Here is a 17,867-nt window from a genome sequence, read left to right on the forward strand (position 1 = left end):
ACCTAATACTGAAATGATTATATTTGGCGTAATGGAAGATGGGAATAAATTGAACACATCTCAAAATCTATTCCTTAACTATGGTTTAATAATAGCAAAAAAATTAATTCTTAAATTTTGGAAAGGTACATCAATACCAACGCTTAAAATGTGGATTGCAAGTATGTTGGACACCGCTCATCTTGAGGAAATGCGATTCCTCCTAATGGATAAATCAGACCAATTCATAACGAGTTGGTCTCCATTCGTCGTTTTTTTGGAATCATATGGTGCAACACAATTGTAAAAAATAACTGTTTCAGGACTGGACGAGGGTTGGTCAAGACTATAAATAATGATCTCCTCTTTTTTTTTTTTTTTTTGTTTTTTTCTCTCTATTCTCTCTCTCAACTTTTTTCATTTACTCGTTTTCTTTTTTCACACACTATATATTTCACATCTTTCTATCCTTTACTATCTAACTTCTTTTTCTTATTCTAATCTTTTTTCAGTGTAATAAAAAAAAAAAAAGAAGTTGTACATAAAATGTATTATGAAAATATATATTAGGCACTTTGGTGCCATATGACTGTACTTACTTCTAATAAAATAAAATATTAAAAAAAAAAAAAAAAAAAAAAATGCTCTTCCATGTCAATCACTATATGGGCATCGTGCATGTATTTCTTGAATTATACACATAAATGCCCTAAACATGACCTCGATATAATGTGGTTTAATATTGCAGACATCTGGGTTTTAATATTGTAATTTTGTCTGCTATAAGAAATGGTTGTGCACAAATTTAAACGGTAATATATTATGGGCCATCATCAACATTCTGCTTTGTTACCACACATTACACCTTTGTGTAAACATTTAATGTTATCTCCCAACAGAAGCAAAAGTTTTAGATGTTTCATATTTGTGTCATGCGATGCCAACTTCCCCCCCTCTTCAGGTCCTAGAAGTGAGGACTTTTAATGTCCAGTATCTCTGAACTCTTCACTCGTACAAGACTTCAAACTTTTTATGTATGATAGTTAATGAGTTGGAATTGTGAAAAAGAATAATTGAGAGCAACGAGATGGCAAGAAATTGAAAGATTTGTTAAAATTGTGTAGCTGTATACAGGAGCGATGGTGCTTTGAGGTGGGGGGGGGGGGGGGGTGATGGGGAATAATGGAAATAGTTAAAATAAGAAAAAGTCTATACTAAGAGTAATTGTGTAAACAGTCATTGTTCCATGCAATGGAATGTGAAAGTAATAGAGATTCCATTCTTATACAAATCCTAATATTCAAAAGGTTTTCATGTTCAATGTTGGTGATGGTAATTTCAAATAACCATTCCACTTCTAAACGATGAGATACTGATTTCCATTGACTGTTCAAGATGAATAAAGGTTTACTGCTCATCATTTGCTGGTGAATGTATCAGAATTGAGGCTCCAGCTTGCTGATGGTCTCAAAATAATTTACACTTCTAAAAATAAAGGGATGTGGAATATATTTGAAACTTTCTCTAATTCTGACAAGACCAGAGCAAAATTCTTTTCTCTGGAATGGTTGTATCTTATCGTAATTAGAGCCTTCTGAATATAATTCCCTTTAATCTGGTAAATTGAACCATGTTCTGATAATTTATCACAAAAGCAATGCATGTATTTCTCTTGTGCACATTGTTTATCGATGTCCATCACATTCCGTGGTTCTGGGGAAAGATTTGTGTTAATACCTGCAGTTGAATGGTAAATAGGTGCTGCATATTATAGGTCAACCTGTGAAATTAGAAGATGGCTCGCTTTAGATTTTGGCCTCATTGCTGTCACTTCACAAGCAACATTCAAGAGATTTGCCACATTTCTTTCTATTTACTTTGCTTTTCCTTTGAATTATTTTTCAAAATGTCTTCTTAACAATGTCCTCTCAACTATACGTTGAACCTTTTTGAATTAACACTTTGCATGGATTTATCCTAAACTGTAAAATAAATTATCTGGCTGTCATTTTGTCAACAATCTTCAAGCATTTTGTTCCAGGTTTTGTTTCTAGTTTCTTCTAATTAGTTTTCAAGATATGGCAAGTTGTGCAATCATAGATATAATGAGTCATTGTCACTTTGCATTTTGTAGTGTCTGAAAAAGGAACATTTGAAGCAATATGAAAGAGACTGTATTGTTGGTTGGATTAGTGAGCAGTTAGGTGTTTGCACCTGAAACTTTCAATCCAATCATTCTGAACTAAAATGGTACACTTTTGATAGCCTTCAGTAACAACAGTAAGCATGCACCAATCAGAAGTGGTACAGAGCACCCAAGTTTAATGCTTCCCAAAATACTTCCTTTACCAGATTCTTAGGCAAGTATCTATTATTGGACACGTTTACAATCTGTATCTCCCTTGTTCTTCAGTGCGGTGGATTTTTTAAGTAAGCTTGACCATTTTATGTTGAATTATTGTGGCTTTTTGTGTGCTTTCAAGATCACTAGAAAATGGATTGAGCCTTCAGCGTCAAATAGTAGGAATATTGCGTTAACACCAAGTGTTGAGCATGGGTCATGGCTAATCTATTAAACTACCCTTCAATAGATTTTTGCCTTTACATTCATGATAATTGACACTTGAACTGAATCCTGGAAATAAATTTAAAAAGAATATGTTAAAGAAAACTGCTTGTTCCTGAATGCCTCTTTAAGCTATCAAAATGATAGTGATCCTTTCGCACATTAAAAGATTTCCTGTTAGGACTTTGTTTTAGATATATTATCCAAATATTATAATATTTGATTAGGTTTGATTGGCTCAGTACATACTTTTTACTTTACAAGAAAGTACTTAACTAAAACCTACTCTTCAAAATAGTAGAAGATTGAGGCACAAATGGAGCCAGAGATATTAAAATAATCTAATGTAAAAAGTATTTTCTTCAAACTAAAAACAATGGAACATTAAATATTCATTCTTCAAACCAAAAAATATAATCAAAACATTTGTTTTTATTAACGTTTGTACAGAGAATGAGACCAGTAAATACTGCCTCCGGAAAACTAACTCATACCAGCATTGTGGACATACCACATGAGGTAATGTAGCAAAGTTAGTTCTGGTACTGCCAGGAGGAAGTGCATGAATGTGTTTCAGTATTATTTTCTGCTCATGTGTGATATGCCACCAACTTTGCATGGAAGGAAATGTGCATCACTGAAAGAAAAATGTTAATGATCTAAATTATGATATAAAGAACTGCATAATTACCTAGAATAACTTCTTGCAATCTTAATTTTTCAGGTCTGATGTGGTGGTCCTATGCTTCTCAATTGCTAATCCCAATTCCCTTAACCACGTAAAGACAATGTGGCTTCCTGAAATCAAGCACTTTTGTCCACGAACACCAGTTGTCTTAGTTGGCTGTCAGCTGGATTTGCGTTATGCTGATCTTGAAGCTGTAAATCGTGCACGACGCCCTTTAGCAAGGTACTTTATGACATCTATCTATTTAGTAAATGGCTTAATGAAGAACAATTTTACCCCAGTACAAGTAACTCAGTGTATTTATATGCCAAATATGATATTCTGGTACATGCAAGTGAATGTTGTATTTTTATAGTCAGCCATCTATATTACTAAAAGTCTGTTCTTGACCGGTTTTGGCCATCTGTGCTGCGATTTCCCAGAGAACGCCGCCACCTACGGCCGTCATTTTTGGCCACCTCGCTCAGAGCCCCCCTCCGCCGTATGTGTGCCGAGGATTTTTCCCGTCGATGAAAAATGACAGAGATATTAATGATTTTACAAAATTCCCCATTCTCTCTGCTGCCCCTGCTGTCGGCAGGGGGAAGGGACTATAAAACCAGGAAGTGGTGTGCCTCAATCAGTGTCTGCAAGCTGGAGGAAGGCAGAGGGTCACGTTTCTCTGAGCTGTGAATAACACTGAACACATGTCTACTCAAATGTAAGTGTCCTTAGTGGTTCTAAAACGCTTGCAGAATGTGTCTATTGGTTCTAAAATGTTTCCAAAAAGTGTTTATTGGTTCTAAAATGTTTGTAAAAAGTGTCTCTTTTGGTTCTACAATGCTTGCAGAATGTGTCTTTTTTGGTTCTAAAATGTTTTTTTAGGATCTCCCCCCCCTCTCCCCCACCCCCTCTCCTCTCCCCCTTCTCCTCTCCCAGTCCTCTCCTCTCCCCCCCTCTCCTCTCCCCCCCTCTCCTCTCCCCCCCCCTCTCCTCCCCCCCCCTCTCCTCTCCCCCCCCCTCTCCTCTCCCCCCCTCTCCTCTCCCCCCCCTCTCCTCTCCCCCCCTCTCCTCTCCCCCCCCCCTCTCCTCTCCTCCCCCCCTCTCCTCTCCCCCCCCCTCTCCTCTCCCCCCCCTCTCCTCTCCCCCCCTCTCCTCTCCCCCCCTCTCCTCTCACCCCCTCTCCTCTCCCCCCTCTCCTCTCCCCCCCTCTCCTCTCCCCCCCTTCTCCTTTCCCCCTCTCCTCTCCTCCCTCTCTCCTCTCTTTCCCTTTTGTCCTCTCCCTCCCCCACCCTCTCCTCTCACCCCCCCGTCGTCTCAATCCCCCCCCCTCCATCTCCGACGGCCCCCTCTCCTCTCCGCCCCTCTCCTCTCCGCACCCCTCCTCGACGCCACCTCTCCTCTCTCCCCCTTTTCCTCTCCCCCCACCACTTTCCTCTCACCCCCTCCTCTCCTCTCCCCCTCTCCCCCCCCTCTCCTCTCCTCCCCCTCCTCTCCCCCCTTCCTCACCCCCCTCTTCATCACAACCCCCTCTCAGCACACCCTCTCTCTCCCCCTCACTCTCACCCTCTCTCTCTCCTCCCCTCTTCCCCCACCTTTCCCCTCTCATCCACCCCTCCCTCTTCTCCTCTCCACCCCCTCTCCCTCTTGCCCCTCTCTCTGTGTCTCTGTCTCTCTCTCTGTCTCTGCCCCTTCTCTCTCTGCCCTCACTCTCTTACCCCCCCCCCCCTAAGTGTGACTGCAAGTTGGGGGCTATGCGTCAGTAGATAGGGTGTTTATGGGGTAAAAGGAGCAAATTAATAACATTAATATAATATCAAGGGGGGTAATTAGCGTGAGTGCGGGGGGGGGGGGGGGGTAGTTAGTGTGTGTGACGCTGCATGCCGCCTCCCCCCCCACAACCGCACGTTGGGGGAACAGACCCAACGGGTCTGCACTTGGTCTAGTATATTTTATAACTTCCCTTTTAATACTGCATATCTGAACTTAAATTCTCCAAGTTGCCAATAGAAAGATTGTAGTTATATGTTTGAATGAATGAGAATTATTTTTTGGGGGCTAGGGGATTTTGAATTTATCTATTACAAACACTTAGCAACGTTGTGCCATCTATTTGGTTCTGTGAAGTCTAAGAACTTGCGCCAGCCTGAAAGCAAAAGTGGATTTAGTAAAGGATACTGAAAGAAAATCCAACTTTAACTTTTTTCAGAAGACCTGAGATCAGAAATAAGGTTGTCCAACAATCATGTTTTTTCTCTGATTCTGGCAAGGTTATTTCATGTTAATACCACTGTATTAATCATTTTCCTTATTACATATTGAATAGGATGCATCTCATTATCTGATGCTTGGTAATGTCAGTTGTTTAGTTGAGGTAGTTCCTTTCATTTCTACACACTACAAAGAAAAATACGTTGATATTGTATTTCTCTCTTTGAATCATTTGTATCAAGGAAGTTTGTACAGCTAAGGGAGGGTTCAAAATAGAAGATGGGTAATAAAGCACTGTACCTCTTCTCAGTTACTACCTTTGCCATAAAACTTTCAAATAATGTTCACCTTTCAGTTTTTTGCACAAAGGTAACTAAAAGGTAATGAGACTCATGTAGTTCACCACCTTAAGAAGTCTGCGCAGTTCTCAGTCAGAAGTATTTAACCATATCAATAATGATTCCATATTTTGTCACTGGGATGACCCATTGGATCTCTTGATTATACCTATATTGTGGTGCTAAATTTCCTCTGTTCTTAGCTTGCCTTTTGCCGTAGAACCATCCAGTGTGAAAATAGGTCATTCAGCCTCTGAATTCATGCAATCATCTATCACCAGTTTGTGTTCAAATCCCTTTTTGGCAGCTGTGGTTTGACTGAAGTAGTTCTCTGGATTTACCTTGCCTATGCTACTTTTTGTATACCTCCATAATTTTTTGTAATGGCTCCTTTTGGTGCTGGAAAAGCTATAAGCTTTCAGAGATTTTCATAACTGTCAACAAATATTAGATATCTCTCCAGTGGCAAGTTTCTGTGTTCCTCCAGGATATAGATTTTTCCATTATGCCAAGGTCAGATCTCAGTGCGTGCCTTCAAAGCAACGTGTATTTTCAGCAGTATGTCTTTTCTGTAATCCAGGCTTTTATTCGTGGTTTACAGCATCTAAATATGTTTGTGGCGTTAGTTCATATGCCTGAAATTAGGCTAGATAATGAGCACAATTTTCCAGTGTGTTCTGAAATTGATAATTCTGGCTTGTAGAACCTTTAAGAACCTCTTATAAAACCCAATGAAATTGTGAGAAATAGGAAGAATATTAGGATGACATCTAATAATAGCCTACGGGAAGCTTTTTATAAATAGCTAGAAACAAATAGAATAGCTACTGGATAACACAAAGTGTTGGAATAAAAAGGAATTGCAAAAAAAGATTGAGTCAAATAGTGGAAAGATGATTTTTTAAAATTCTAAAATGGAGATAAGATGGAATAAATAAAATATTGAGAGCTGTGAAGGAAAAGAAAGAAGATGGTCTGTTCTTAAAGAATTTGTTATCCATGTTATGGAAATAATATGTGAGGCCAATAATGGAAAGATCATTGGGGAAAATGGGTGTTTATCATCACCTTGTTATAAGGTGTGTGGGAAGCAGAAGCCTGGTGAATTTAAACAAATCTGGGAAGTTGAGCATTTCCTTCTAGGCAAGTAGGACGGTAAGTAAGCTTAGAATCATATTGTTCTGTTAGATAAACTAATTGAATGGAGGCTAAGCAGTCTGCCTCAGATCTGTAGAATCCCCACCGTGGAGTTTAAGCAGCAACTGATGTCACCAGGAACCACCTTGAGGTAAGTGTTTTCTGCGTAGCACATTTTAGCAGTTAGTTATTGTTGAACTCGGGTGCAGGTGGAGAATGTGAAAGAAAGAACTGCAGATGCTGGTTTAAATCAAAGGTAGACAGAAAATGCTGGGGTAACTCAGCGAATTACGGGTCTGCCAAATGGTTATGAGGAGGCTGGAGATTTAGGAGACTCCAGAGAGATTATTTAACTAGTATTCAGTTCTGAGTGCCGATTGGGTCGGGAAAGAGGTTTCCCTGAGACAATGCAACCAGAGCCAAGATCATAGCCTCACAGGCGATTCAGCGCTACATGGCGAGAGGAGAAAGGACAAGAGAACATTAGCAACAGAGATTTTAAAGTTAAGAGAAGACGGCTGTTTCAGTGGTGGCAGGATAATTCCAGGGTGGAATGTTTGTCGCTGTTTGTTACTGAGCTGCTGCAAAACATTTAGGAGTAAGAGAGAGATTGGGAAGAAGTTGTCCACCTTGGTGGAAAAGGGATGACACACTGCAGCTGTTTTAAGAAATTAAGAGAGTAAGAAACAAGACTTTGAAGATTGGAATCCCCAGGTTATTCCCAAACCACACGACAATATATACACTGAAATAGGAGAACGGCGGAGATAAATACATGACTGCAGTGAAGGTGCAGAAGGGAGGAGTTTAGATCCCGGGACCAGTTTTGGGAAAGGTGAGACCTCTAAGGTTGCACAGATTTCATAGCTGCAGACAGGGATCAACATCACAGGAAGGTTTGTTAGTGTTGTACAGAGAAACTTCAGCTAATTTGATGGACGCAGAAAGGAAGAATTAAAAAAGAAATAGGGTAAATGATTTACAGATAATAGACAATAGGTGCAGGAGTAGCCCATTTGGCCCTTCGAGCCAGCACTGCCATTCAATGTGATCATGGCTGATCAACCCCAATTAGTACCCCGTTCCTGCCTTCTCCCCTGACTCTGCTATCTTTAAGAGCCCTATCTAGCTCTCTCTTGGAAGTATCCAGAGAACCGGCCTCCCCTCTGAGGCAGAGAATTCCACATACTCACAACTCTCTGTGAGAAAAAGTGTTTCCTCGCCTCCGTTCTAAATGGCTTACCCCTTATTCTTAAACTGTGGCCCCTGGTTCTGGACTCCACCAACATCGGGAACATGTTTCCTGCCTCTAGCGTGTCCTAACCCTTAATAATCTTATATGTTTCAATAAGATAACCTCTGATCCTTCTAAACTCCAGAGTATACAAGCCCAGCCGCTGCATTCTTTCAGCATATGACAGTTTGAGTGCAGTGATGGTGCAGAAGGGAGGAGTTTAGGTCCTGGACCAGTTTTGGGAAAAGTGAGACCTTTGGGAGAGATAAATAGCACCCTAAACAAGTGATGTAGGCATTTTAAATAGAACTAGACTATGAGAGAATATGAGGAAGTTCAAGGTTGGTTTATAATGCACATATGCCACATCAGCTTGAGATGAACCACATGTAATTAGGATGTCATGGTGTCAAGACTCTGCTTGGAAAAAGAGCAGGAAAAGTTTCTAAATGATTCTAGATACAAAGTGTTTAGGGTAAGCCAAGAGGAATAATTACCATATTGATTAAGGAGAATATTGTAGCTAGAGGGAGAAATTATTGTATCAGTTGAGAACAAAATTTAGAAACAATTTTGCATAAAATGCTGGAGTAACTCAGCAAGTCAGGCAGCACCACTGGAGTGCATGGTTAGGTGACGTTTTAGGTCCGGAACCTTCTTCAGACTGCATAAAGGTCCCAACCCGAATTGTTACCTATCATGTACTCCAGAGATACTGCCTAACCCACTACACTTGGTATTTGGAGAACAATATTTATCTTGTTTAGAATTAAGAAACATTATTGCAATTCCACTTGTGTACAAAAACTGCAAAGTAGTGATAATGATCTATTGGCTATCCAAATCTAGACTGGTAATGCAGCAACACAGGGACAAAGAGAGGGAGGCATTTCTCGTGCAGGACCTCCAAGGTTGCACAGATTGAATAGCTGCGGTGTGCAGGAAAACTTTCTCGATCACCATATTTCTAGTGCAATGAGGAAAGTGACGTAGCTGGACTTGTAGAAAAAAACCAGGGCAAGTATCGGCAGGGATGCACATAGGAAATAGGTATTCTATCCAATAGTAGACACAAAATGCTGACGTAACAGCAGGACAGGCAGCTTCTCTAGAGAGAAAGAATACGTGATGTTTAGGGTCCAGACCCTCTTCCGAGAGTCAGGGGAGAGGGAGTCTATAGATATGGAGGGGTAAGATATGAAAATGACATATCAAAGCAGTTGCTGATAAGGAAAGATAGAATGGTCCATGGTCAAATGTAGAAGATTCTCGACCCGAAACATCACCCATTCCTTCTTTCCAGAGAGGCTACCTGTCCTGCTGCGTTACTCCAACATTTTAAGTGTATCTTCGGTGTAAACCAGCATTCTTCCTACACATTGTATCCTATGGTTTAGAATTGCTGTTGAAACTTGTATGGACTGCTCTGGTTAATCAAAGAAGAGCCAAGATAATTTAGAATCAAAGTGCAGAAGGAAAAAAATTAATTCAATAACAGATCTTCAATATGGAGGTATTCTTTTCTATAATCTAGGTGCATTATCATAAGAGAGAAGGATAAGGAAAATAGTCAGAGCTCCAAAGATGACCAAAAAGATGGTAGAAAAGAGAGCTGAAAAAATTAGATGGATGCCAAGTTGTTAACTCGAATGAGAACCAGGCTGATTACAGAAAGTTCAACGTAGAAATAAAAAAGGCAATGAGACAAAGAAAATGCATGAGGAAGAATGGCAGAAAACATAAAAGGGAAACCAAAATATTCTATGGGCATGTGAACAGGATAAGGCTTAGAAAGGGGCACAGAGAGAGCGCAATATAAACAGGACCTTCGGCCTACTAAATCTATGCTGCTAGTTTACATTGATCCAAGGTACAGCCTATTTTATTCCCTCCACATTGTTAATTCTACCACCTATCTACACACTGATGGCAATTCACAGTGACCAATTTAACCACCAATTTGCATGTATTTTATGATGTGGGAGGAAATTAGAGCATCCAAAGGAAACCCATGTGGTCCATGGGCAAGCATGCAAACTTCAACCACAGCTCTCCTCCATTTCATTGCAGGTAGTAGGAAGAGAGCTGGGAATTGGTCAGAAACCACAACACATATGCTCATGGAGGTAGAGGGCATGGCTGAGTTTCTAAATGACACTTCACATCAGTCTTTACCACAAAAGGTGATGTTGCTGGAGCACCAGCAAAGGAAGATGTTAAGTGTGATTTTGGATGAGCTAAAGATTGATAAACCAGGGTACTTGGAAGACTAGCTTTACTTAAAGTCGATAAATTACCTGGTCCAATTGCATTCTAGGTTGTTGAGGAAATTGCAGAGTCTCTGGTCACATTTCATGGCTGAATCTAAAAATACACATTATCATTTTTTGTTCAGAAAAAATCCCCACGGATACTGCAGACAAACCATAGTGATTAGGTAAATTCTAAAAATTATGATCAGGGATTAAATTAGCAATCATTTGGACATGTGGACTGATTAAAGAAAGCTAGAATTGATTTACTAATGCGAAATCATGACTAGCATGTACCGATCTGGCGCCGACCTGTAGGGGGTATGGCTGCCTAGCCAGCAGCTGTCTGTTTTTCATCTCTTTTTCTTATTTTTAGTTAGTTTAGTATTTTGTTTTTAGGAGTTCTAGCTTTTTTATGTGTGGGGGAGGGGGGGGAAGGGGGAAACTAATTTTCAGGCTCCCTACCTGGTCGGAGATGCAGCTTTTCTCCGGGCTGCACTTGCGACCCGTCCTCGCGGCCTACCAGCGGGTCTGGAGCGGCGTTTCCTGAGGGGACCACCCAGAACCTCGGCATCGGCTGCGGCGGCATCGGCGGTGGCGGAGCTGCGGGTCTGAGGACGGCGGTGCAGCGCTGGAGTGCCATTGCGGGGCGGGCGGTGCCTTGCCTGGGTCGCTGAGCTGGAACTCCGGTGAGCTGGGTCCGTTGCGGAGCTGCGGGTCTGCGGGCGGTGGTGCTGAACTTTCCATCGTGAGCCTGGGATCTCTCGATGAGATTGCCATTGAGCTCCATTCGGCGCGGCCTTGTCGGCTCCGGAAGCCACGGTCTCGAGTAGGGAGGCGGCCGTTTCCAGGGTTCCCAGGCCGCTGAGAGGACTCTCCCGACCCCGGAACAACATCACCCGGCAAGAACGGCCTGGAACATCGGGCCTCCGTAGAGGCAACTGTGGAGGCCTCAATAGGCCCGACTATGGGGGAACTGGGGTTGGGGACTGAACTTTGTGCCTTCCCTCATGGTGGGAACCATTGTGCGGGGATGTTCTTTATGTTAAAGCTATCTATTATTGTCATGTTTGTATTCTTTTTTTATGTGCTGCATTGGCAACAAGAATTTCACTACACCTAGGTGTATGTGACTAATAAATTTGAACTTTGAACTTTGAGACAGAGGGTTTACTTCCAAAGGCTTTTTATTAAAGTGCCACATAATATTTTTTTTACAGACGGGAAGGAATTTTACAGTGAAGTTCCGCAAAGGTCAGTACTAGGGCCATTGCTTTGCTTAGGGCATAATAATAATTTGGACCTCGACGTATAGTTTCTACATCTGCAGGTTACACATGCAGGTGAGGAGCACAGTATATACTTTGAGGTAGACTTTTTTTAAATGACAGATTAAATAAATGCTGAGGATTGTGAAATGTTAAATATTAGTAGAACAGAGGCAATATAAATTACAAGGCATTATTCTAAAAATGGTACAAGCACAGATATTTGCAGCTATATGCTTATTTCATCGAAGGTGTCAGGGAAGGTTGCAGGATATTGGGTTGGGGCCATGATCCACAAGAACAATAAAATAATGACAATTGTTTACAAGGGCTAGCTTGTTAGCAATAGGCTTTTGTCTTTTGGGGGGGCATCACACACTGAGGTTTCAGAGCATGCAGAAGAGTTGCACTAAGATGATTCCATGCAATGAGAGACTTTAGGCGAATAGACTGCAGAAACTGTTTGTTCTCTGGGAGAAAAGAATGTGGGTATGACCAAAATCAACAAGGGTGTTGATAAAGTAGATATAGGAAAAGCAAAGATGGCAAAGGTCAAAACCTTGGTGGCATAGAACAAAGACACAAAAATACCTAAAAGTTATAAGAGCAGAAATGTGTTGTATTCTGTGGTTATGGTCTGAAGCTTGCTGCCAGGAGATTTAATTGTACTGTTGAAAGAGGAACTGGATAAGTGAGAGAATAAGAGTTCACAGGGCAATGGGGAGAAGAAGATTAATTGACATATTCTTGCATGGCGCCAGTACAGACTCAGTGAGCCAAATGGTCTTTGTTTACATGCTGTTATTATTCTGTAAATATTTACAGTTATTTATTACTGCAGCTTAATAGACCGGCTCTGGCTAATTGTTGGAGATCTGCAATACTTAAGTCATACACCTTTTAATCATTTTCTTTGAATTTGTACAAGGGTTCGTTTTTCGATTGAGTGTGTTGGAAGTGTAAAACAAACTTGTGAAAAAAATTTAGTGACATGCCTTGCATCTTCTGGACAGTGTTGAACACATTGAGCATGTGTTCTAAAAGTACTTAGCCTGATTTGACCACCAGGACAAGAGACCGTCCAAGACTACCAATCTGTCTTGGTAAATTATTGTCAATGCCACCTTTTTCAAATTATTGCCCATTGTTATGCAAGTTTTTGCACATCTTAGTTGCATTGATTAACTTCACACCTTTTTTTTTGTGTCCCCCCCCCCCCCTCCCAAGTGCTGCAGATTGTTTGAGAAGGGTCTTGATTTCCAGCATTGTTGTTCGCAGCTGTAATACAGGATAGAGATCAGTTTGAACATCTTGCAGTTCATTTATTTGAAAGAGAATATGAAGAGGAATAAGAGGAGAGGTATTAATTCCTGAGGTGGATATCCCATGCCCTTTACCCAACATTCCCTGTATACAATTGCATTTGCAGTTACCTTGACTTATTAGCTGCGTTTACCGTTCATAATGGCAGTCAATTAAACTATGCCATCATTCTAGCTAACCAGCAAGCACGTTTCATGTCAAAGGAAGTTTCTGCCAGATATAACAGTGATCTATAAAACTGTATTTCATGTAGCAACAAATATTTCAAATGGTAGTCTTTTGGCATGTCTGTGACATAGCTGATGTTATATAGTTCAGAGCTCTGCAATTAAGGGAAGATAATCAATTCTGGGGAGTTCTCGATAGCCAGCAGGAGGCAGTAAATTTTATTTAGGTACAGGAGCATTTGTATTTTCTGTGTGTCACAGCAGCTGCTAAGCATTGTTAATTCAACTGCACTTTCTGCTGATACTCTAGGCATGTATAAAATTCTTTAAAATATCTTAATTTAAAAAATTAGCAAAAAAATGAATAGGCTTCCAACAGGTTTAGAATCGGATGGCCAGTATACATTTTCAACATTTGCCTGATGTGTGATTTTTTGTTTGTTTGTTTGTTTCGGTGCATGGTGGATGAAGTCAGGACAAATTAAACTTTGTGTATTACTGGTACTGCAATATTGGTATCTGAATATATTTGAGAACAACTAAGCAGGAATAAGAAATGGTTCGAATTTTAGTGCCTGAGCCCCAGAATTTGGAAGACAATACTGTTGGGATGGACAATTATTTTTCATTTTATCTACCTTTCGATTGCTATTTCTATGGAAAATACACAATGTGCCTACCCCAGAATTTGAACGCAGAAATAATCACAACATTTGCCATGTGTAATAATTTGTAAAACTGGTAAGTAGTTTCTATATGCAGCACGTTTGATCCTTTTTTAGCTTGCAAGATTTATGTGTAAGATTGTCTTTTTGTCTGTGCCAGCAACAAAGTCTGTGCCTCAATAGGAACATGCATGTGCATGATAGATGAAAAGATGGCTTGACTGCTTTGCATGTTGTTTTAGTAAAATCTGGTTGTAAGTACACTCTTGAAATTTACTCATACTCAAATGAACAATCTATATTTACTTTCTACATGGAAATCTTTGATAGAACGAAACATAATTCTCATCTGCTCCCATGAGCTAAGAAATTATTCTCAGTCTCACATTGCGCAATAAAATTGTTAATCTGAGACTATTATAATTGTCACAGTAAACTGTATTTCGGTGGATAACTAACTCGGCATTTGTATTCCACTGGACTATACAGTGCCCTCCCTAATTTTTGGGACAAAGACCCATCATTTATTTATTTGCCTTTGTACTCCACAATTTTAGATTTGTAATAGAAAAAAAAATCACATGTGGTTAAAGTGCACACTGTCCGATTTTAATAAAGGCGATTTTTTATACATTTTTGTTTCACCATGTAGAAATTACAGCTGTTTATATATAGTACCCCCATTTCAGGGCACCATAATGATTGGGACACAGCAATGTCATGTAAATGAAAGTAGTCATGTTTAGTATTTTGTTGCATAACCTTTGCATGCAATGACTGCTTGAAGTCTGTGATTCATGGACATCACCACCAGTTGCTGGGTGTCTTCTCGGGTGATGTTCTGCCAGGCCTGTATTGCAGCCATCTTTAGCTTAACAGTATGCTAAACAGTCCACTTTCATTTCTGTACGTGCGAAAGAGGCAGTTAATTGTACTTCGCCACACACCCCTCCTCTCAGCCCTGCAAATCCTTTCCCTTCAGATGTTTATCCAACAGTGTTTGAAACTACAATTGAATCTGCCTCAGCAGTACATTTCAGGCCCCAAACATTCACTGTTCCAAAAATCAATCTCCGTGTCACATTCGTTGTTTTTTCAATGAAAGTGGTTAAATTCTCTTGCCTAGGTTTTATGTGGAAAAAATATTACTTGCCACTTATAAGCCAAAGCCTGAACACTTGCTGCATAGAATGGTAGACTGCTTGAGTTGTGAACACAAATATATGGTGTGCAGTCATTAATAAATGTATCCACTTTTGATTTTATGATGGAATTGGTGCCACTGCCATGGACGGTTGGTCTTGAAACACAGCGGGAAGGCATTATAATTTTGTGTAAATTTATGGTGCTACACAAGTTCTGTCCACTCTTTTGGGGTAAATGGTGCTATAGTCAGTGCACCTTGAAGGCTGCTCCATGAAGGTCAAAGAGGCAAGTTTGAGATGGATTTTATCAATACTTGAGAGAAACATCTATTTGCTCTCATTTAAGAGCTAGCAAGCACAAGTCTTAACTTTGATGAGGCATTGGAGTTGAAGCTTTTAGAATAATTGAGGGGGGAAATTGGCACATTTCTAATGGTATGAACCCTGAAGGATAAACATTTTACCAAAGTTTAAGTTTTTACATAATTGTTGTTAGCTGTTTCAAGACCAGGCAGACAATGTAATTGCACCTTTATTTGCTTTCTCTATGGAGGAATGGATTGAAAAGCTGAATATATTTATAGTAATGAGGTCTATAGTGGCGAGAATTCACTACTGGTTCTTATTAGTATACATTTTAGATTCCTAATGTGAACTGAAGCTCGCAAATAAAAATGTTGATGATAATGTATATGGTTTTGTACTAATAGTATTCTTCAGGGCATCTTCATTGAAGAATCTTTTTAAAGGTTTGTGCAATATGCGTACATAATATGTTTATTTTTGACATTCTAATTTTACTTGATGTTATTGTTTGCAACTCTGCTTTTAAGTAGTGCGCAAGGCACATTTTTCAATATTGATAGAATAACATGGTATCGACTGCATAATCATAGATATAGAAGTCTTTTAAAGATTATTAAGTTATAGAGCTAGTACAAGTTATTTAACCTTCACACTTGTGCCTTGGTTAACCTTTCTTGAAATGTGTCATTGGTTTGCATCTCATTTGGATAGAGTACTGTTTTATTCCTACTTTTTGTCGATTGTTCATTAATTCCCAAATGTTGTCAGCATTCTGGAATTGTGCCTCTCGGCACTTGTTTAGTCTTGATAATTTTCTTTGACTCTAATATTAATGCAACAAGTAGTCTGGATTGCATTTTCACGACAATTGTACATGTCATAAACATTCTTTAGCTATATACTTTGTAAAATATGCCCTTTCCATTGTGGTAATAGTGCCCACATTGTTTAACATATCTAACATCATGACAATGAGTCATTCATTTATTGGAGAACAGGCTTGCTGCAGGAGCATGTGAAAACATACCATTCATTGCATTACACATGTGGTGTTCCTATCCATAGATCACAACAATGTTTTCATTTTGAGTATACATGACTGAATTTACTGACAGAAACTGAGGTAGTTTCAAGATTTGGATTGAGAGAAAGTGAACTAGGAATTGGAAGGGAGTGGACACATGATTAGAACTCTAACATCTACTGTGGGGAGCATGAACACCAACAGGGGCTGATTCGACCCTTAATTTCAACACAATTCTTATTATTCTACATTGGTCAAAATTTCATGCAAATTGTTAACTCTTTGTAAGAACAATCAAATCCCCAATTATAAGGAAAGAAAAGCTTGAAGTTTTAGACAGTTTCTTAACAGATTAGAAATGTTCAAAACATTTCATGAAAGTAATATTGATGAAATGTTGGCAAATCATTTATTTCATTGTATTTATTCCTAGACCAATAAGACCCAATGACATCTTACCTCCTGAGAAGGGCCGAGAGGTAGCCAAAGAACTTGGGATTCCATATTATGAGACCAGCGTGTTTGATCAGTTTGGCATCAAGGATGTATTCGATAATGCGGTCAGAGGAGCACTGATTTCCAGGCGACACCTTCAGTTCTGGAAATCTCATTTAAAGAAGGTGCAGAAGCCTTTGCTCCAGGCTCCATTCCTACCACCTAAACCACCACCTCCAGTCATGAAAATTCCAGATAATCCTGTGAGTGCTTTCAGACCTAGCCATCTGCTCAACAATCCACTATGTGCTGATGTTATGTTTGTACTTAAGAACCAAGTTAAAATCTATGCTCACAAGGTATACCTGGCTACCTCATCTTCAAAATTTTACGATCTGTTTTTGTTGGAACTAACTGTTGACTCGCAAACAACTGAGAAAAATGAGAAACCAGTGAAATCATGTCGAGACCATTTGATGAGAACTTTGAGTCTTGATACAGATGATGATGGCAGTGAAATCTGTGTTAGCTCAACACATTGCACTCTGAGAGCATCCAAGAGTGATGGCATTTTGAAAGTGAGCATGCATGACAATGAATCCTCGGCAGTGAATGAAATGCAAGCAGGAAAACCGCTATCTTCGTGGAGCAAGGCCTTTAATTATATTCACGAAGAAGTCCTGGAGAACCCTGTAACAAAGAGGACAGGTGTAATCACAGTGGTTACAATGGACCCATCAATCCAGCCAGGGCCCTTTGAAGCTGTACTACGATTTCTCTACATGGGAGAGCTGGATGAAAACGAGAAAGATCTGATGAGAATTGCACAAATAGCAGAAATTTTGGAAGTTTTTGATTTGCGTATGATGGTTGAAAATATTCAAAATAAAGAAGCCTTTATGAATCAGGAGATCACAAAAGCATTTCACGTCAGGAAAGCAAATCGAATAAAGGAATGCTTAGTAAAGGGAACATTTTCTGGTAATCTAATAATTTCTAATGTCATTACTTAGTGGTCTTTTTAATTTATACTGACTATTCCTGTTAATTCAAAAGCATTTTATTGGTCTGCCTTTTCAGATTTTTGAATGCATCTATATTAACAGAAATCTCATGATCTCGGCCAGCAGAAAACATATTCAATTAAGTT

The 17,867-nt window shown here is 39.7% G+C and overlaps 1 protein-coding gene across 2 annotated transcripts in view; it reads left to right on the top strand.

Moving 5' to 3' along the window:
• The window catches only part of rhobtb1 (Rho related BTB domain containing 1), a 70,393-nt gene that overhangs the window by 39,713 nt on the left and 12,813 nt on the right, over positions 1-17,867 (top strand). Inside the window, exons 2-4 of one of the 2 annotated variants that reach the window (XM_033034286.1) lie at positions 2,996-3,064; positions 3,270-3,455; positions 16,716-17,698. In XM_033034286.1, coding sequence (XP_032890177.1) covers positions 3,060-3,064; positions 3,270-3,455; positions 16,716-17,698 — 1,174 coding nt within the window. In that variant the 5' untranslated portion in view covers positions 2,996-3,059. The remainder of the gene's footprint in view (positions 1-2,995; positions 3,065-3,269; positions 3,456-16,715; positions 17,699-17,867) is intronic. The other variant, XM_033034285.1, reaches the window with a different exon arrangement.

The sequence above is a fragment of the Amblyraja radiata genome, chromosome 15 (assembly GCF_010909765.2).
Source record: "Amblyraja radiata isolate CabotCenter1 chromosome 15, sAmbRad1.1.pri, whole genome shotgun sequence".
NCBI lineage: Eukaryota > Metazoa > Chordata > Chondrichthyes > Rajiformes > Rajidae > Amblyraja > Amblyraja radiata.